The sequence below is a fragment of the Gadus macrocephalus genome, chromosome 23 (assembly GCF_031168955.1).
Source record: "Gadus macrocephalus chromosome 23, ASM3116895v1".
Taxonomy (NCBI): Eukaryota; Metazoa; Chordata; class Actinopteri; order Gadiformes; family Gadidae; genus Gadus; species Gadus macrocephalus.
This window is the reverse complement of record NC_082404.1, coordinates 11,439,458-11,460,863: the sequence shown is the minus strand read 5'-3', so window position 1 is coordinate 11,460,863 and position 21,406 is coordinate 11,439,458. Positions and strand designations below refer to the sequence as shown.

Here is a 21,406-nt window from a genome sequence, read left to right as displayed (position 1 = left end):
CTTCTTCTTACTTTCTTTGAGCCAAGATACGTTAATGGGCCTACCTTTGCTATAACTTTACTGGGGACAAAGTTATTTGTATATTCCCGTTATGACTGTTTCATAAAAGTTGTTGAAGAAGAATCTTGCTGGCCAAACAATTTGATTTTGGCGGATGACCATTTATTTGCATGCACCTGTCCTTATAAAACACCCACACACCCACCCACCCACCCACCCACCCACACACACACACACACACACACACACACACACACACACACACACACACACACACACACACACACACACACACACACACACACACACACACACACACACACACACACACACACACACACACACACACACACACACACACACGCCACCAAAACGAGAGGCACTCAATGGTCAGGGACAGATCAGGAGAAAAATAGGCTTGTCCGGCTCGTCCTGCCAAGCGATCAATGATTGGTCGGTTTTCCCCTGAGACGACTTCAATCTGACATTCGGGGCGGGTCTTGTCCCTCACCACGTTCGCCCTTCACTGAAGTGCAACAAAGTACTTAGAGGCTCTGGTTTGTGAAGGGAGAAGGACGAGACCAGGGCGAATGTCAGCGTGCTTTCGCCACGCAACATTGCGGACATCCTTTTTATTTCGAATTACCATAGGTTTCTTACCATACCCGGTAATGTATTTTTTTTGTATGGTTAATTGTAGGCAGTTTAAATTGATGATCTCATTCTGACAGTAGGGTAGTAGGTCACAAGCAAAGAGTTGCTTTCGTGTGTGATGTCACTTTGTCAACGTGGAGTGAACAGCTGATTCCAGCCTCAAACCCATCGACTCATCGATTCAGCCAAGACCAGCAAAAGGGATAAAAGGTAATTTACTGTACTTTTAAAGAAGACATAGAAATAAATAACGTCCTCGATTAATGAACATATTCCAAAACCAATTGTAGACCAAATTCCTCGGTAAAAAAAAAGTTTTTTAGTAACTGAGGCCAATAATCCAGATTTTCTTTGACTTTTGAAACATGGCCAACTAATGCGGACTAAGCCCTTAATGCCCTTGAAACCCAGAGTTATTTGAAGTGGACACTGCTCTAGAGTTATTTCAATTCTTAGGGGGCCAGGCACAGAGCCATGGAATCCTACTTCTGAAATGTAAGCCTAGAGTCTCATTATTAAAACCCAGCTTTTACCTCAAATTTACTTTGGACCTTTCTCCCACATACATCCCTAATACTTATAGTAGAGGTGCTGCATGGCTGGCAGCTCAGTCATGGTAATGTGCTGTGCAGTTTTCACTAGACCAATAGATGTGTATACAGATAAGAAAATATATATTAAATGTTTTTCTACTAAATAGGTGGATGGAGACATGCCCCTGTGTTCCACGACGTGCAGGGGCTGCAGATCAGGGGGGTCAGCAGGAAATGGTAGACATGGCAGAAACAGGCCATGAAGCAAAGGTACCAGGTCTTATCCATAGTATTTGGGTGGGGGGTGTTGTCAAACCATCTAGCACGGTACACGCACACTTATGTTCCCCACCAGATTTCCTGGTACCAACCCCCCCCCCTGCATCCTTGCCTCCAGGACTGTCAGTGCCAGGGGTCTGCAGGGATCTGTAGGTCCGGGGCCACCCCACTCTGGCAAACTTCCTCCTTGGAACTCTGGGGTCCCTCGAGGGAACAGCCCCTCTTCCCCGAGTGGCAGGTGCCACTGAGGGTGACCTTTGCGCTGCTGGCCGTCACCTTCATCTACACCTTTCTCCGAGAGGTCCTGCAGCCCTACTTGGTGTTGAGCAAGAACAACTTCTACAAAGTGAGCCCCATCCTCCAGACCTTTTTCACAGGCGTACTCGTCTCCCTAGGGAAGACGCCTAGGAAGGGAAACTTTGAATGTGCGGATAGTGGCGAGAGAGAGAGAGAGAGTCAGGGTCATCCGAGGGGATTTTAGTTTTCGTTACATGCTTTGGATATTGCCTTGGCAAATTCTTCCTCGTAAAACTCTGTTTCTTTTCCTTGTTGTTGTTGTTGTTGTTGTTCATTATCTTGTTCTGGTTGTGCCAGGTGCCAGTGCTTGTGATGAACAAGGCACTGCCATGGACATCCATCACATTGCTGGCTCTCGTATACCTGCCCGGCTTACTGGCGGCCATGTTGCAGCTTTACAGAGGTACAGTCTTTCCAGCGGAGCCATCGCTCACTATTTGAATGCAATCTCTTTTGGAAATAAAATGAGGAACAACACAGAATTTAATGAACAGTACACACTTTTCTGAACTTCATTTGACATTTTTTCATGTTTTGGAAACACATTTCATACCGAGCATTTGACTCATTTCCTTGTCCACTGCTAGGTCATTCATCCCTCCTCCTGTTTATTCCCCTTGTTTCCAGGCACTAAGTACCGTCGTTTCCCGGCATGGCTGGCGGGCTGGATGTCTGTACGCAAGCAGCTCGGCCTGCTGTCCTTCTACCTGGCCTGTCTTCATGCCCTCTATAGCCTCTGCTACCCCATGAGGAGATCCTACAGGTACAAAGTGCTAAACTGGGCATACCAACAGGTGGGTTGTCAGGCACAGTTGTTGACTCACAAACATTGAGAAAAGCTGTTTTTTTTTATATGTACTCCCTTTGATTAACGCTTAAATCTTTGCTACAGCAGCGCTAGGTATATGTACACATGTAAACAGCAACAAAGACAGCTCACACAAGATGACAAAATAAATAGGCCAATGTAAATTCTTTCTTTTGTCCCTTACTTAATTGAGTACAATGGTGAACTGGTAATTGCAGAATCAAAGAAGAGGATAAGAGTGTCTTTGTTTTTAGGCGTTTTCTTTGAGGAAGGTATAAACACAAAATGGGCTGTTTCCCATTGGTTGGTTAATTAAATGTAAGATTTTTAAAGAACAAAGATAATGCGAATTGATTTTGTGTCCATTATGTTAAGTTAATACATTTTCAGACTACAACAATGCAGTCGTCTGTCAGGTAGTGCTGGTCAACTGAACAAAATGTATTCACTACGAATTTTTCACACGCAACCAGCATTTGTTCAGTAGTTCTTTGTTTGTAATGTATTTATACGAAAGTGGGCAAACCACCAACTGTTTTGTTATTCATTCAGACAATTGAGTGAAGCAGAAAGGGAAAGGATCAAAAAATGACAAGGAATGTAGGATACAGAACAAATAATGAATGCCACTGACACAAATGACAAAAGAAAGGACATTTTTCCCAATTACACATTGGGTAAAAGGAGAGATCTTGACAAGGAACATATAGAAGAGATAATCCAATCTTGGAATGGGTTTCCATTTGCGTTTGCATTTATGATGTAAAATACCTTCCTACTTGAATTTTTAAAAACTGCGTGAGGTGTTGCTTAGGTGTTGTTTTAAGAGTTGTGTTACAGCAAGGTTGCCAACAGCTCATAGAATAGCAAACTTGTTTTCAATGGCATGTAAGGCTGAAAGGCCTGTGTTACTGTAAATGCTACCTCATGCTTCCTCCCTAAATTCCTCCTTTCCTCAATAATATTCAAGTTGAAGTGACTATTTTAAACAGGGTTAGGGTTAGAGTTAGGTTGAAGGGACTATATGTAACAGGGTTAGGGTTAAATTGAAGGGACTATAAAGAATAGGGTTAGGGTTAAGTTGAAGGGACTATATTGAACAGCTCAAAAACGCTAAACGCTAGAGAAGGCATCCATCCGAGTTTGCTGACGGTAAACGCCATCCGAGTTTGCTGATCCCAGTGGGAAAGTGGAAAAAACTACCTCTGCGGCGTCTCCCGACTCAGGTGCAGCAGAAAAAGGAAGACGCCTGGGTGTCTGAGGACGTATGGCGGATGGAGATCTACATCTCCCTGGGCATCATGACCCTGGGTCTGCTGGCAGTGATCGCGGTCGCCTCCCTGCCGTCCATCTCCAACAGCCTCTCCTGGAGAGAGTTCACCTGGATACAGGTACACACAGCTTGGGGGCATTCCACACAGGCATCTGTGTTGTTTAAGGCTGTGACAAGAACTTGAACCTGAGGCATGGTTGGTCTCAAAGTATTGATGTCACAGTAGCATCATGTTAACCGGTGTGCACTGAAAACTGTTTTCTATTGCTGGCAGATGGTAATCAATGTGGGAAAAGGTGTGGGGGACAGGAGAACAAAAGGAGTAGACCCGTGACGTCTGCACCAGGGATCCGAAACAGAAGTCCTCTGTAAAATAACCGTTAATGTTGGCCGCTTTAGATGGAGTAATGATTTCTGGTGGACATAAATTGTGGCTAAATATTTACTCAGCAATTTATGCTAAACCCCATAATAATAAAATGTCCCAAAACATAAGTAGCAATTCAGAGAAATCGTAATTGAAACCTTTCCAGTAAAAACATAAGCAAAGATTACATGAGTGTTGTAAATATATCTTACTTTGCAAATGTGGAGAGTTCAACATGAGACCCTCAAACACGAGTCAGGAGGTCATATTTCTATATATTACAAAAAATCGAAATAAACGCATCCTGAAGACAGTAGGAGAACATTGTAAAAAACGAGTTCACTCACTCACTCTTTACCCCCCTCCCCCCCCCCCCCCCCCCAATCCCCAGAGGTCTCTGGGTTACACGGCCTTGCTGCTGGGCACGGCTCACGCCCTGGTGTTCGGTTGGAGCAAGTGGTTGGATCCCGCACAGTATGTGTGGTACACCCCCCCCTCCTTCGTCCTGGCCTGCCTGCTCCCCCTGAGCGTGCTCCTGGTCAAGGCGGCCATGCTGCCTCCCTGCCTCGCCAGGAGGCTGGAGCTCATCCGTAGGGGCTGGGAGCGACCAGACAGGAGGACGTCTTTAAGCCCTAAAGAGGAACCTCTTCTCACTTAACTCTGACTTGCGGTGATTTGTCAATGTATGCAAGGGCATTCACCACGCAGGGTCGGGGGTGCTACCTGAACATATTGTCGTTGACAAACACTGACCGATACATGAGCAAGTGGCCAAATATTCAGTGGGCAGATTTGTTTAGGAATAAAGGGGCGAAGCCTGGGAGACATTGCAAGAAAAACAAGTTGAGGCGGTTGTGGGATTATGTACACTTTTACCGGAAGCCACAGACGCTGCCAGTTGGTCTACAATGGTTTAGGTCCTGGTGGTTGACTGGTTGATTAGTTAACTTGACTCAACTGGCAGAATATCGATTCTGACAATGGAACGCGCAACCGATGATTGTGTGATGCTGCGTACAGTTTATTTCAATGTATGAAGTCTGATAAATCTTCTGAAATAATGGGGCAGAACGGCATTTCAAAACGAGCGGGAATATATTAAATTAAGTTGATTCCGAAAGGGTCTTTATATCTGATGCCGTTAGAACTACGTTTACAAAAATATGTTTGCATTGGACAAGCAACAAAAGAAAATCATGCGGATTGTGTCTGAAGCAGAATATTTGTATGAGTTGAGTCATAAATTGTGACTTTTTGTGGTCATATTTTGCCACTTGTAATTATGACATTGCCATTGTTACATTACCAAATATTATTTATGGTTGACTGATGATACTTGATGGTCCATATCTGTATATAGTTAACTATGTACTATCTAAACCCCATCCCTTAAGTTTCCCTTTGTACTTCCTAAATGCTGCTTCATGGCTAAAGTAGCCTTCAGAAACTAAAGAAAATTGAGTACAACTTTCATAAGCACTGTATAAAACTTAGATATACAGATATCTATATAGCTTCCAATGCAAGACTATGACATTTGGCAAATAATCATTAACACAGTCCTGTGTCAATGATATTTTGGTGTAACACGTATAAACATGCCGCTTATTTTCCCATGCTTGGTTTTTTTATTGCTGCTATCTATTGTTTACCCATGTGAGATCATGCCCTATAACAAGTTTGACTCCATTTATGGTAATTGTTACAAATTCCAGTTTATTGTATGCAAGGACATAAAATCACACCCTGTAACTGATATTTTCTACAAATTAAAAATGTTGGCCTGGAGCTCTCTCGCTGTCGACAAGAATCTTACTATCCACACTCCCTAAACCACACACTGACACACCCAGCCAGCCAAGCCACACTCGTTAAAATCACATGGTTACACAGCCATTTAGAGTAGACAGAACCCTGAAAAATGCTTGGTGATTGTTTTTCTCCAGGAAACATCTCTTTACCCAAGGGTATCCACTGCTATTTTAAATTAAATCATGTATTATAAATGCATTATAAGCATTGAATACATTATCAGACAATGTGTATTAGGACTGTCCAACATAATGCTACAGAGCTAAACATTTCATTTAGTATTATAATATAATGTATAATATATTATACTTTTATTATATATACCAATGTATTTTTTCATTCTTGCTAATATTCATATAATATGACGATCATTTAAATAAAATGTTTGTTTCAAATAATATTGATTCGTAGTCATTAATCGCAAGGCGAGTTTTCTGAAAATTCCATAAGAACTTGTGTAAAATAATTGACTTGTTTGTATCGCGACAGGTTACGACGTGGAGCGCTAAATATCGCGAGGTTTAATGCTCATGCGACAGGGCTGAATTCCAAAACTCCCATGATCCCTAGATCCCTCTAGGAATCGCTAAAATACTTACTGATAAGATACATTGCTGCATCCTCAGTCCCCAGGCTGATGCAGCGGCCGATTTGACGAGTAGTTTCAACAAGTCGACAATGGCGATAGAAGAAAACATTAGCAGGAGTTTAGCAGAAGTCGCGATTTACGGACAATTGGAATGCAGCCTGGGAATGCTTTCCCTGGGCTTCAGCGTCATTCCCGCGGCAAGTCAGTGCGTGAATTGACAGGGCAAATCCCATGCATCCAGAGGAGAGGCGGGGAAACCCTCTGTAAATAGAAACCTCTCTACCACCTGCGATGACCAGCCGGCATCTGTGTTAAACTCTTCCACGATGAGTGCATCATTCAAGGAGATGTAAGGTGGGTGTGTTGAATTAGGCGATAATATGTCAACATTATTACAAAACCTATTGTATTGTGTTCTTTTTTAAATGGCGTTATGAGATTGTGCGATTAATGAATTGGGGTTATTGGCGGCGCTGACCGGTAAATCTGCATTGTGATTAAGTAGGCTGCTCTTTATGAAAATACAGATTCGGTGTTATTCCCGCGTCCGCCTGGCGTGTCAAGGTTATCCATGACCTATAACGTGCTGGCTGTGCGCTTCTAGCTCTACAGGTGAAGTGTGCCCGAGACAATACGGCTTTCAAATGCATGCGTCTGCCCTTGGAAATCGTGCACAGATGTTGAGCATGCAAGGTCATTGTAACAGACAACCGCTTGCTGTTGTTTGACATGTTTATTATCCCTGATTTGCGTCCTTTCCATCGAGTCAACAACGCCATTAACGTCTAAATTAACCTTTACATCTAGTAGTCTACATTTGACTGTTGACACGATGTAGGTTGTCACATATTGATAAACCATCTTCACAGCAGCCTAGTATTGCCAATAGGCAGTAGATGATTATCCAGACTTCTGTGAAGAATAACGATGAGGCGAAACCTCCGATTTCTGGCAATTGCATATTCACTCTCTTCAATCGAATTGGATAATCTGATAAGGCTAGAATAGAAAATATAGCTCGTCTAAAAGGACAAGCAAAATAAACTGCAATGCCTTACAAAACACACATGAATAAAAAAATATATAAATGATAGATTTTTTGTCTAGTTTGATTAAATAGACTTTTAAATAATTGTATGTCAACCATATGTGCAACTGCCATCTCCATAGACACGTAAAACAAAACAACCGTTTACAATTCAAATGGGTTATTCCTGAATTATAAACGCATAGTTTTATTTGCACCAATGATTTTGATTGAGTGTTTATCAGTGGTGAACCTTGACTCTTAAACCTTGTCCTCTAGAAGTGAGGCGGTAACTTGGTGGTGTGGCAGAACTCTAACCCTTTTTGATTTCCCTAGAGGTACCGTCCAAGTGTTCACCCCTCAGCCGAGAGAGAGCGATAGAGAGGAGCGCACCATGGACTCAATCTCCATGATGGACGGCGTCAGCCCCGTGTTCGCCACCACCAGCTCCGCCTGCTCCTCCTCCTCCTCCTCCTCTCACCTCCACCGCCAACTCCACCCGCCGTCCTTCCCCTCCTCCTCCAACGGCTTGAAAAGCGGCGCCCGGGACAACCCCGGCTACTCCGCCTCCCCCGCGGAGGACACGGCGCGGCCATCGGTGGCCGTCCTGGGCACGGGCGACTTCTCCAGGTGCCTGACCACCAGGCTGCTGCGGGGGGGCTACCACGTGGTGGTGGGCAGCCGGCAGCCCCAGAGCGCCGCCCACCTCTTCCCCCACGTGGTGGACGTGACGCACCACGAGGACGCGGTGGCCAAGGCGCCCCTCGTCTTCCTCGCCATCCGCCGCGAGCACTACCCCGTGCTCTGGGACCTCAAGCACCTGCTGGAAGGTGAGGGAGGGAGGGAGGGAGGGGAGGGAGGGAGGGAGTGGATGGATGGAGGGGGGGAGGGAGGGAGGGGAGGTAGGGAGGGACTGGGAGGGAGGGAGGAAGGGAGGGAGGGAGGGGAGGGTAGGGGCCGAGAGTTGATGGAGGAGAGGGACTGGGAAGGGGAGGGGGGGAGTAGGGATGGAGGTAAGTAAGAAATAAGGGAGGAAGAAAGAAAGGATGATGGAAGGATATAGACACACAACACATGCCATAATAATAATAAAGGAACTGGTTCCTATAGGAGTCGTATGGGCCTATGCAACAGTCACTATTACTGCTCACCGAATGCTCAAACGTGCCTTTTGGGAAAGGCCTGCACAGTGCTCATGCATAATAACAATGTTGCACATTATTCGATCGATGACATATGTTTATTAATCATTTCTTTCATAACAATCATCACAAATCTCTTAGATTTGATTCACTTCACTGAATGCCGACCCCATCAGACGTTGTAAGCGTTCAAATCGGGAGGGTCGGCCCCCCTAATCCTAGCCGCCACAGTATATTGAAGCCATACCCGTACAAACATTATAAATAATTACGTATCTGGAAACAATCCCAGGTCTCACTGCAGTGACGCTCCATCCATGCTCTGCCAGCTAACACGTTGAACGCGTTTCCCATGCCGTCCACCAGGGAAGATCTTGGTGGATGTGAGCAACAACCGGCGGGTGAACCAGTACCCCGAGTCCAACGCAGAGTACTTGGCCTCGCTGCTGCCCCAGGCGGTGGTGGTGAAGGGCTTCAACGTCATCTCGGCCTGGGCCATGCAGCAGATCTGCCCCAAGGACGCCAGCAGGCAGGTGCGCCAATAACCAGCTCAGACTCTCACTGGTGTTTGTACTGCGGTTAGACTGACGCACTCGCCACCAATGGCACTTTGTGTGTTGTATTAGTCCAAGGCACGGGCCAAAGAGGGCAGTGTGACTCAAATGGGGGGTTGCTTTGCAGCCTACTCTAGGGAAAGGTCTTGAAGATATGTATATCTGGATACTGTCATCCAGACCAGCGTGCTGTACCGAAGGTCTACCGAACAGATGAGGATCGTCTGAGCTTGGGCAGAAGTAGTCGACAGAGCTGCCCACGTTTTCCTATCTCTAGAGAGTTTAATTCCTTTTTAATTGATGCATGGTTTGAATGATACAGCAGCCCCTGACTCGTGAGCTGCAGATTAACTCACAGGTTTCACTGCCAGATTACTTATCAAAGGTAAAAGCATATTAACCCCTGCACTGTATAATGTTTCTAGTGCAGCTAATCTGTCCAGTCAAACATATCAGAACTAGAAAGTTTGTCAGGAATAAAACACGCCTATGCACAAGTCAATCCAAACCCATGGAATTTGTCTCTTTATATTGTTTAATGCATAGTTTTATACCGTGGGGAAACTATAAAAATAAACCTACAACTCAAGCCAATAGGGTGCAGTTTTAACAATGCACTATCGCCTTCATTTCGGCTCGTGATTCTTGAGGTGAATATCAGGTCAAGGGCTCAGAGCCGCCCGGTACACCTGATGCAGCATTACCATGGCAACGTGTGTGACCCACCAGGCCTTGTCCTCGTCTTGTTCCCCCTGCCAGGTGTTCATCTGCAGCGACTCCCTGGAGGCCCGGCAGCACGTGATGGAGCTGGCCCGGCGGCTGCACTTCCAGCCCGTGGACATGGGGGCGCTGTCGTCGGCGCGGGACATCGAAAACATCCCCGTGCGGCTCTTCCCGGCCTGGAGGGGCCCCGTGCTGTCCTCGGTGGCCCTCTCCATCTTCTTCTTCGCCTACTCCTTCGCCCGGGACATCGTCCACCCGTACTCCAAGCGTGGCCAGAGCGACTTCTACAAGATTCCCGTGGAGATGGTGAACCGCACGCTGCCCGCCGTGGCCATCACCCTGCTGGCGCTGGTGTACCTGGCGGGCCAGCTGGCCGCCGGCCACCAGCTGTACCACGGCACCAAGTACCGCCGCTTCCCCCACTGGCTGGAGGGCTGGCTGCAGTGTCGCCGGCAGCTGGGCCTGCTGGCCTTCTTCCTGGCCGGCGTGCACGTCCTCTACAGCCTCTGCCTGCCCCTGAGGAGGTCGGAGCGCTACCTGCTGCTCAACATGGCCTACCAGCAGGTCGGGGCCGTGTGCGTTTGTTTGTGTGTCTGTGTGTGTGGGTGTTTTGCTTGGACACTTGGATGCTGCCGTCATCATGCTCAAGCATAGGCCTTATCTTTTGGGGCAAGACCTGTTGTCAGCAAACTGGCCTCAATCCAATGTTTAAATCCTCTTCTGAACCCTCTGTTTATGTGTTACTTCCTCATTAGTCTGGGGGGGGGGGTTGTCTTCATTGACATGCAAGACACCAATCAGAGCCAATAAAGCAGGAACAGTACTTCCAGAAAACAAACAGCAAGAGCTAATGTCCTAGACTCTTTCTCACACCTGTTTTGGTAGAATTAGCTGTCAACTTGTTTATGTTGCATATGTCCTTGCTACTTTACAAGTTGTGGCAGTGTCCACCAATCCTGAAAAATATTTAATTGTATATTTTATCCACAAGGAATGCAAGCATTTCATCTGATTATTTTAAACTATTACAAAAATATTGTAAAAAAAAAACAGGCATAAACATCTGATGTCTTACCTAAATTACTTTGATTTTGCTTCATTGAACTCTTTCAGTGGTGTGGTCAAATCTTAGTTCTAAACGTCTGCCTTTGAGCCTGTGGTCTGGGTCTGTAGAAGACCAATAGTATGGACCTGATTTGACCTGTCAGTGTTTGCTAATGCCTCCCTGCCCTCTTCCTCTCGCCGTGTGGTCTGCAGGTCCACGCCAATGTGGAGAACTCCTGGAACGAGGAGGAGGTGTGGAGAGTGGAGATGTACCTCTCCTTCGGGATCATGAGCCTGGGGCTCCTCTCCCTGCTGGCCATCACCTCCATCCCATCAGTCAACAGCGCCCTCAACTGGCGGGAGTTCAGCTTCATTCAGGTACAGCACTCAGAGGGAACAAATAAAAAATAATTCAAATAAACAACGATGACACATAGACCCCACATGTCCGAAAGGACCAAAGGGAAAGCGTGACGAATGAAACCTCCTCCCCTGCAGTCCACGCTGGGCTACATCGCGCTGCTCATCGCCACCTTCCACGGCCTGCTGTTCGGCTGGAAGCGGGCCTTCGAGGAGGACGCCTACCGCTTCTACCTGCCCCCTAACTTTGTGGTGGCGCTGGCCCTGCCCGTGTGCGTCATCCTGGGGAAGGTGGTGCTGCTGCTCCCCTGCGTGGCCTGCAAGCTCCACCGCATCCGGCGCGGCGGCGAGGACGGCCGGGCCGCCCGCTCGCACTGGACCCAGCCCCCCTCCACGGGCCCCTCGGCCCTGCAGGTGTCCCCCGAGAGGGTCACCATCATGTGATCCAAACCGGAGAAACCCGATCTCCAAAGTGCCATGTTTGGACCGTCCACGTTGCTCTTTTGACCCGTTGTCGTGACCCGCCTGTTAGGAAGGGGAATGAAGGGTACGGTTTGTGTCCTTTTTTTTTTTATTGCAATAATGAGGATCCCTGAGTCTCCCTTTCCACAACACTGTGCCATAGATAACACCTGTCTTACCAATGCCTTCTTCATTATTTAGCGATGCCTTCATCCAGGGTTATGATGGCAAGGGCCTTCCATTTGATTATTGAGTAATGAATTTGTATTTAGTACTGTATTGATATGAGTACCTTTGCACTATTGAGAATGGACGACGTGTTAAAAAATAATTAATGTTTTGTTGCAAAATCTGGCGCACAAGCACATTGGGCTAAAGTATTAACAGAGAAAAAAAAAGTAGACTGATGGAAACATGGATCCAGCAAAGTGCAACAATTTGCCTTTCTTTGTTTGTTTCTGTCCTTTGTGACGATTGTGTCTGTATTTGTCGTCCTCAACACTGTGTGATCCCATAGCTGTGACCAAGAATTTGACTCTGTTTGTTTAAATGCTGATATAGAGGAGACAATAGAAAACGATATCAATAAGAAAGCCCACCACCTGAATGCCAAAATAAACCCTGGTGGCATGACTTTGTTTTAATGTTTTAAGTGGAATTGTTCAACATTTGGTGTAAAGGTTCTCGCTCTGTTATCTATTTAGATGTGGTCTACCGAAGACCTTGTTGCGATGTTGAATGTCAAACATCAAAACCTGATGTAAACAAAAAGTGTTAGTTTGATTTCCCTTTAACAAATGTACTAAGTGTACCAATTGTCTTTCAAAGAAACAATCTGTTAAGATAAATCAATTGTAATAGATATTTGGACAACACACCTGTTGAGAAAGAGACATTCTTTGCTTTTATGTCATGTTTTAATCTAATTTATTTGATAAGCATAATAGGGATTTAGTAGTCCTCACTTAAGATCAATAACAGGGCTGTTTCTATTTTTATGAAGTTTTATTTTATTATTTGGTTTACACAAAAAAGTATCTAAATATTTCCAATCGTGCAGGATTTTTCTTTGAGAACACTGTGTATGCACTTGTCTTTTGCATACCTTTATGTTGTTATTGATATTGTGACCAAAGGCTTTAATTATTTTTAAGAGAAAGGGGCTGAGCGAGAGAAAGGTTGTGTACGTGTTTCTTGTTACTTCAAACTATTTTGCTGATTCAAAGTATTAAATGCCAACTTAAAAGAGTTGTGGAAAACAATCTCTGTTGTTTATTAATTTACAATCAACCCATTATCCTGCTACTTTAACACTTGACTGTCAAATGAGAGTGATGTGCTCTTGACGGCCCCCTTTTCTCTCCTCCCCGGCCTCCAGTAGGAGCTGTTGGCCTTCTTTCGTGGTACCCAGGATCCCACCACGCGTTCTAACCGTGAGGGTCGCAGTAGTCATGCAAAACGCATTGAAAGATCATTCGAAGGTACAGGCTGACTTTTCCTATTGTGCTCACTAGTTCAATGACTAAAGAGTCATTCAGCCACTCCAAAATGGACAATGATAGATTAGGCTTAATGAATCGTTCAATAATGACTAAAAGTCCCAGTGCTGTTATACTCTATATCAACACTCATGGTATGCCTCTTATCAAATGAAATTACTTGGTAGGAACTAATTATATAACACATATAAACTAATTTAAAACAAAACGACAAAGGGTTAGGGTTAGGGTTGTGGTTCTTTAATAGGTCCAATGTTGTGGTAAACTAGTACGTGTGTTAGGACCGTTACGGTTGCTGGGCAACGAGTCAAACAAAGATGGCCTCGGACGATGGCTTAACCCAGACCCAAACAAATGTTTTACCCAGAGCACAACAAGGTAATTAACCTTAAACAAAAATAAAAAGCATCGCATATCTGTTAAAATGTGAGATTTCTTTGTATCACATGTTATCGTCGGGCTGGACATTCTATTAACGATTGAATGCAGTGCACCATCTAACACAATGTCGCCATCTCACCACGACATTGACGATGTAATTTACGTTTATTGCATGAAAAGTTATCGTTAGTCCTTTGGTCACTATATACAATTCAAGATATATACGGCAATTAGGCAAAGATTATTTGTGTGTGTGTGTGTGTGTGTGTGTGTGTGTGTGTGTGTGTGTGTGTGTGTGTGTGTGTGTGTGTGTGTGTGTGTGTGTGTGTGTGTGTGTATGAGAGAGAGAGAGAGAGAGCGAGAGCGTGTGTGTGTGTGTGTGTGTGTGTGTGTGTGTGTGTGTGTGTGTGTGTTGGTGTGCGTGTGTGTGTGTTTGTGTGTGAAAACAAAGTTGCCAGTGCAGCATACTGTTCTAATACTCAAGGCCTGGTGTCAAACCCTTCACATTAAAAGTTATTTCTAGTCCTGGTGATGCAGACCTTCCCCCGTCTCCACTCCCCTCTATAGATGCTGAGAGTAATGGGGTATCGCCAGAGCAGCCGGAGAACGAGGAGGATGTGGCCACCAGGCTTCCTGTCGACATGTACTACCAGTACGATGAACTCTACTCCAAACCCTTTGCAACGCCAGACTCAGACATTCCTGAGAATCTACTAAACCTCTCGTATCCTTCCTGACGTTGATACTCAGCCTGTCCGAACAGTACCTTTGAAGTTGACATATTGTACCACCAGGTGTGAGTGGGATTAGCTGTTACAAGCCATTTTGAAAATGGATCACCAGCATACATCTAGGTGGACATGACAACTTGTGATGTCATAAGAGGCCGATTTTCAAAACGTCTTGTAACGGCTAATCACCCCTGGTGGTATAATATATCACCTTTAACAATTCAGCCTCTTACATTTTGATGCCCGATCTATAGCTGAGCCTGGATCCTTAAATCATGTGTGAAGTCACTCGTTCGGATATGACTGTGGACGCAGAGCCAACCTACAGCTGCTGGACGAGAGCACCCTGGCCTTCATCGCGGGGAACGTCCTGGTTATGCTGGACATTTCCACTAAGCAGCAGCACTACCTTCGCTCGTGTAGCGGCGGAGGGATCGGCGCCATCATGGTGAGGTGCAGCCTTAAAGGAACTTGCACACCGCCCCAAAGAAACACCAACATGAGGCCCGTTGGTTGGCTGTGTCATATCCAATTGGTGTCCAATCGGTACCACCGTCTAAATCTTCTCGAAGGTGTTTGATAGGTCAGAATGCAAACATATTTTAAGACTTGTTGGATGTCTGTCATGGAACATCTCAGTTAGCAGACGTTAAATTCATATTTATATGCGTGCTTTGTATTGCACAATATAGAATTAATATAGGCAGGGCTTTTACTTTTCTGAATTGACATTTCTGCATTTAGGGACGTTTGAGTAATGAAGTATATCTGTTCTGTTAAGGTGTGTATTTGTTTATGTGTTCCACCATAGTCCCACCCCAGCAAAGAATACTTTGCTGTGGCGGAGAAGGGCCACCAGCCTTTCATCGTGGTCTACGAATATCCCTCACTACAGCCCTACCGCATCCTGCGAGGTACAGTAGGCCAAGCGAATCACAGCTGCTGCTGTATCAATATTATGTGTATTGTTTATTATACGTATCACGAGACTGGAGTTATGTTCCAATGGATAAGCTAATATTGTTAAGGCCTGATCCCTAATTTCCCATCTTGCATTAATGGGGGTCAATTTACTCTCATGATTTGAGCTGTGTTTTCGATCCTCTTTATATATTCTATTTCTTTGAACAAACTAAAATCTTTATAATTTTTCAAGGGTTAAATATGAAATTACATTTTAAGAGAAAGTATACTTAAAACAGGTCCAGGACTATTTTTCTAGGGTCAAAACTATAATATGTAGGCGCCGTCACGTGTCATGGCGAGTTATAATGAGCGTCTTTGTGTGTTTCAGGTGGTACCGCGCTAGCGTACAGTTACGTGGATTTCAGCCCCGACGGCTCCCTGCTGGCCAGTATGGGCAGTGCGCCCGACTACATGCTGACCCTTTGGGACTGGAAACATGAGCAGGTGGTGTTGCGCTGCAAGGCCTTCTCCCAGGAGGTCTACAGAGTGACCTTCTCGCCAGAAAACCCAGCACATATGACCACCTCAGGATCTGGACACATCAAGCAAGTGGCCATGATCGTCTGTGCAAATTAGCATATAGTAATAGAGACACACTACATATTTGTATGTTGTTTATTGGAGATACTTGATTGCAAAAATATTTGTTCTGCTGTATGTGATTCTTTGCTCAAATAGATTTTGGAAAATGGCCAGCACGTTTACCGGCCTCAAGCTGCAAGGGCTTCTGGGAATGTTTGGGAAGACATCCCTCACTGACATTGAATGCTATGTGGAACTACCTGATGGAAAGGTGTGTGTGTGAGCAGCCTCCATGTCTTATAGCATACCCCAAAATAAGACTAAAATGTTGTTAAGCAGTAATGATCTTTAGCTTTGTATCATTGTAATGAATTGATGGACAAACAACAAAATATATTTTGTCGAAGGAGTTTAGGGCTTTCCTGTCATCCATTATTTCTCTTTTAAATTTGTACTATGGGGCTTATTAGCAGAGCAGCCATCTTGGGTCCGTTGGTTCGAAACACTAGCTGGGTGGGCGGAGGGTTAGGGACCCTCTCCCAGGTAGCAGGTGGTTTGAGATCCAGGATTGGCAGCTCGGTGAATAGAGCCCATGACGGCCTTATAATAATAATAATAATCATAATACATTTAATTTATGGATTAAGATACCCGTCCTCATGTTAATGCTCTGTGTCTGGCAGGTGGTGTCGGGCTCAAAGTGGGGCAACATGCTGGTGTGGGACGGGGGTCTGATCAAGGTGGAGGTCTGTCGCAAGAATAAGAAAACCTGCCACGCAGGGACCATCCAGCAGTTTTCCCTGGACAAGGGCGAGCTCATGTCCATAGGAGCGGATGGAGCTATCAGGGTAGGCCGCATTCTTTCGCAGGTCCTTTCACAATAAAAGTGACTATATATGGCCATCATGAAAAATCATACTTGGTACTTTATATTTGGAGCAGTTGGTGTTTGCTCAAATGATAGTCACATTACAAATGAAAAGTGCTTGTGTGTATGGGAAGTTATTGAAACCCATTCCATACAAATGGTGTTCCTGTCTTGTGGCTGTAGACGTGGGACTTTGAGATCCTCAACACCGCCAACGCAAGCAACGACAGCGGCCTGTTTGAGATGGAGCCCATGAACGAGCTCCGGATGGGGGGCAACGCCAGCCTCTGCTCCCTGGTCAAGAGCTCTGTGCCAGAATCTTCCATCTGGTTTGCACAGGTCAGAGGGCAAAGGTCACCCGACGCTCTATCAATGGCGAACTGCACATGCAAAAAAGTTGTTTTTGTCTCAAAACTGTCAATGCCAATGTTATCTCTCGAATTATTTTCACATTCTAGGACTCTAATGGGGGAGTTTGGAGACTGGATCTCTCCTTCTCCAATATTGTGAGTGAGCTGCCAATTTATCATATTTTCCTCTCTGTAATCACAGGTGGAAATTTGTCATCTGGTGATGATGATGATGATGATGATGATGATGATGATGATGATGAAACCATAACACTCAGTTTAATTGCAGCAGAGCTGACGCCATCATGACCATTGTGTGGAAAAGGTCATCCATGGTACCCATGTGAAGTACAATATCTCTCTTCCATGTGTGTTTTGTGTCTGAAGTCTGAGGAGCCCACGTGTCTGTTTACCTGTCATGCTGGGGTCATCCAGGGAATGGATGTCTCCAGGGCAAGTCACCTGATGGCCACTACCGCTCTGGACTGTGAGTGGAGTAGCTCTACGACACACACACACACACACACACACACACACACACACACACACACACACACACACACACACACACACACACACACACACACACACACACACACACACACACACAATAATCAAGAATGACGTACATATGTTATCATCTCTTCCGCAGGCTCCGTCAAGGTTTTTGACTTTTTGTCCAAAACTGAACTGACCTGCAGCCAATTCAAACAAGGCGGGACTGCACTCATCTGGGCTCCATCTTTGGTATGCTTGTGTCTGTGTTTGTGTGTGTGTGTGTCTGTGTGAACGTCTCTGTGTGTGTGGGTGTGTGTGTGTGTGTGTGTGTGTGTGTGTGTGTGTGTGCAACAAATGCACGTACTGCCTCAACACTTTGTACGGCGGTCATTCTTCCATCATAGTATGTAGTAAGAAACACAGAAGACGACCCTACACAGTGTGTGATTTAACCACAAGCTCTTTGCGTGTGCATGTGTGCGTGTGCGTGCATGCTGGTGTGTCTTCACTGTGAGCAGGTGAACGAGAAAGGCGGCTTGCTGGTGACGGGCTTCCAGGATGGGGTTGTGCGGCTGCTGGAGCTGTTAGACCCCCAGGGGGCGCGCGCACTGGCGGGCAGCGGGGACGCCGAGCTACGCCTCAAACAGGCCCTGAAGCCCCACAATGCACCTGTGACCGCCATCGCGTACGAGCGCAACGGGGAGGTGCTGGCCACGGGGGTGAGGCCATTAGGGTGGATAGAAACCCAGCCGTTCTGTTCAGTTTACTTCATCAGGTCCTCATTTCATTTTACATTAAAACAAAGTATTGACAATGCAAACAATGCATCATTCTTTTTTTCACATCTGTGGGTGTACAATGTCAGACAACCAGCACCCGAACTCGGCTTCCATGAGCATGTCAGTCATGACAGCTGATGGAGCTTTATTGCCGTATAAAGACTGTCTTTCCTTGGACCTGTCTGTGTTTGTCTGCAGAGCGCCGAAGGCACTGTGTTCTTCTTCGCCGTCGGGGAGGAGTACAAGCCCATTGGTCTCATCAATGTCCCGGGACCGGTCCAGGGACTGGAGTGGTCCCCGTACTCTGACGTACGTCATCTGACGATGTTTCTCCCCCCCCCCCCCCCCCCCCCCCCCCCATAACAACCTTTAAATAACCTCAAAGGTCCAGACTCTTCTGGGTGTGCTTCATGCTAGGTCTCTATCATGGGGTGTTTTCTGTGTGTTTTCGTCCTCAGTGCAAGAGTACTCTCCTGGTGTTCTGTCGAAGTGGCCATGTGGTGGAGGTGCAGCCTCCAGAGCCAGTGGACCAGAACACCGCTAAGACGTACCGGCTGTCTGGGCTGCCCACCAGAACCTTCCACTTCAGGAGCATCAGGTCTCGCATTAAGGTGCTTTACTCCGTCACGTCACCTTAAGACGTGCCTCTACACACCGTCGTCATCCTCCTTCCTGCTGGCCGCAGATACAGGGCACTGATCTAGACGGAAGCTCAGTTTGGGAAGAGCATTGTGCCCTTTGCACATCAATGCCCTCCACAAACTCAGTCCCCACGTCTCATGTGTTGTGGTTTGTGTTTATGTGCATCTGTGTTCTTTGTGACGTGTTCTGTGTCTTTTGTTAACTGGTGGAGTGATACAGACCTGAATCGAATCAAAGTGAAATAGCAATACAACACACAAGAGAAACGACACGACAAGAAATGAGAAAAGAGTATATGTTTGTGTGTGTGTGTGTGTGTGTGTGTGTGTGTGTGTGTGTGTGTGTGTGTGTGTGTGTGTGTGTGTGTGTGTGTGTGTGTGTGTGTGTGTGTGTGTGTGTGTGTGTGTGTGCGTGTGATCTTCAGAGGGAAGAAGAAGTGGCCCGTCGCCGAGTTATTAAGGAGGCGAGGAGGATCAAGAGCGAGGAGCGGCGGAGGAAGGCGAAGGAGCAGGGCCTGGAGCCCACCGAGGAGGAGCTGCAGGAGGAGGAGGACGACGAAGGCGACCTACCTTCTATCTTCATCCCTGAACCCCCTAGTCCTCTGTTCTGCGGCTTCCGCTCTGAGCCCGGCATGTTCTGGTTGTCCATGGTAGGCTGCCGTCACAGGGTCGCCCCGTGAACACCGATGGAGAGTCGGGCTGAAAGAACGGACCCGAATAAACCGAAAAACTCATTCTTCCAGGGGGGCTACGACTCGGGCTTCCTGTACCACTGCAGGTTCTCTGAGGAGGACCAAGACCGGGACCCCAAGGGGGAGCCCCAGGACGAGCCCTTCGCATTCCTGGCGGTCCACAATGCAGACGGCGACCCCATCCACACCGTGTCCTTCAGGTACCCAAGCCCAGCTTGCCCGGCTCTTTCACCGCCAGTGTTGTGGCCAGACTTATTGAGAAGGGGGCTTGATCAAGATCACAACACACAGCCTTTGCAAAGTGGTGCAGTGAATGTTTTGCAAGTAAAAATGTAAAAAGAAGTAAAGCATTTACATGCTTTAGGATTTAGTAGCCGTTCAAGGTGGTCAGTCACAGTTATGGGGGGCGAGTGCCACCCCAGTGTGCTCCGTGGATTCGCCCCTGATCACAATCATCGTAGCCATTTTTTTTATTTGTATGTATTAGTTTGGTTTTTAGGAATACTGGAACAGTTATTGAAAGGCAAATAAAATAACCAACTTATAAACCCTGGGAGATCACAGGCCTACTTCAACTTAGATTTGACAGCGTCTCCAGAACTTTTAAACAGGAGCAATAGAAGAAGGATATTATGAGGGAAAAAATGAATAGAAAAATCAATGCGGAAAAAAGTCCAGTAGTTGCTCTTCTATACAATCTAACTTAACTTTTTGTACCCATTATACATAAATTCACTCTTCAAGCACCGACACACTTCACCTCCTCTCGCCCTCCCCTCTGTCTACCCCTCCTCTCTTCCTCTCCCTCCTCTCTCCCGCCCCTCCGGCACCCTCATCCTCTCTACCTCCTCTCTCTCCCTCTCTCTCCCTCCTCTTTCCATCCTCTTTCCCACCTCTCACCCTTCTCTCCCTCCTCTCTCCCTCCCTCCTCTCTCCCTCCCCCCTCCATCCTCTCTCCCTCCCCTCTGCCTCCTCTCTCCCTCCCCTCTGCCTCCTCCTCCACCACTCACCCTTCTCTCCCGTCTCCCTCCATCCTCTCTCCCTCCCCTCTCCCCCCTCCCTCCCTTCTCTCTCACCTCTCTGCCCCCCCAGCGAAGACCAGCAGCTGATGCTGTGTGGGATGCACTCGGGGGTCCTGCGGGCGTACCCGCTGGGCCCCGCGGACCAGCGGAGCCTGTCCTCCCTGGGGGCCTACTGGGCCCTCAGTCTCCACGACAACCAGTACGGCCACCTGCGGCACGCCCGCTTCAGCCACGACGGCCGCTTCGTGCTGACGGCGGGCGAGGACGGCAACATCTTCTCCCTCAGCGTGCCCCTCCCCCGGGAGCACAGCCCGCCCGGGAGAGAGAGTCCCAGGGCCAAAGTGCCCTCGCCCAGGGTACTACCCAACCCCCTCCCACACACACACACACACACACACACACACACACACACACACACACACACACACACACACTCTTCTCTTCCACCTCGCCCGTCAAACAAAATGTGACCTCATGACGCTATGTATATATATATATATATATGTATATATAATTTATATATTTATGTATCT

The 21,406-nt window shown here is 46.7% G+C and overlaps 3 protein-coding genes across 4 annotated transcripts in view; all 3 read left to right on the top strand.

The window, feature by feature from the left end:
- The first annotated feature begins 195 nt into the window (after window positions 1-195).
- LOC132452842 (metalloreductase STEAP1-like) lies at window positions 196-6,421 on the top strand. Its single transcript, XM_060045659.1, has 7 exons — window positions 196-864; window positions 1,355-1,457; window positions 1,585-1,812; window positions 2,061-2,166; window positions 2,391-2,557; window positions 3,798-3,962; window positions 4,603-6,421. Exons 2-7 carry the CDS (start codon window positions 1,359-1,361, stop codon window positions 4,867-4,869), a joined length of 1,032 nt encoding a protein of 343 aa, XP_059901642.1. The 5' UTR covers window positions 196-864; window positions 1,355-1,358; the 3' UTR covers window positions 4,870-6,421.
- A 124-nt stretch (window positions 6,422-6,545) lies between these two features.
- Window positions 6,546-13,186, top strand: steap2 (STEAP family member 2, metalloreductase). 2 transcript variants are annotated; one of them, XM_060045656.1, is made up of 7 exons: window positions 6,546-6,966; window positions 7,140-7,224; window positions 7,976-8,469; window positions 9,148-9,314; window positions 10,095-10,622; window positions 11,316-11,480; window positions 11,601-13,186. In XM_060045656.1, the coding sequence occupies exons 3-7, from the start codon at window positions 8,034-8,036 to the stop codon at window positions 11,904-11,906; spliced, it is 1,602 nt and encodes a 533-aa protein (XP_059901639.1). In that variant the 5' UTR covers window positions 6,546-6,966; window positions 7,140-7,224; window positions 7,976-8,033; the 3' UTR covers window positions 11,907-13,186. The 2 variants fall into 2 exon arrangements, with proteins under 2 accessions (XP_059901639.1, XP_059901638.1); XM_060045655.1 differs by lacking the exon at window positions 7,140-7,224.
- A 544-nt stretch (window positions 13,187-13,730) lies between these two features.
- LOC132452937 (cilia- and flagella-associated protein 44) overlaps window positions 13,731-21,406 on the top strand; it is an 18,311-nt gene continuing 10,635 nt past the window's right edge. The window contains 17 exon segments of the mRNA XM_060045772.1: window positions 13,731-13,801; window positions 14,372-14,528; window positions 14,821-14,983; window positions 15,347-15,449; window positions 15,830-16,046; window positions 16,180-16,294; window positions 16,707-16,871; window positions 17,075-17,230; window positions 17,350-17,397; window positions 17,629-17,728; window positions 17,894-17,988; window positions 18,258-18,458; window positions 18,717-18,827; window positions 18,977-19,129; window positions 19,585-19,809; window positions 19,903-20,051; window positions 20,944-21,229. Of these exon segments, the coding sequence (XP_059901755.1) occupies window positions 13,741-13,801; window positions 14,372-14,528; window positions 14,821-14,983; window positions 15,347-15,449; window positions 15,830-16,046; window positions 16,180-16,294; window positions 16,707-16,871; window positions 17,075-17,230; window positions 17,350-17,397; window positions 17,629-17,728; window positions 17,894-17,988; window positions 18,258-18,458; window positions 18,717-18,827; window positions 18,977-19,129; window positions 19,585-19,809; window positions 19,903-20,051; window positions 20,944-21,229 (2,505 nt within the window). The 5' untranslated portion in view covers window positions 13,731-13,740.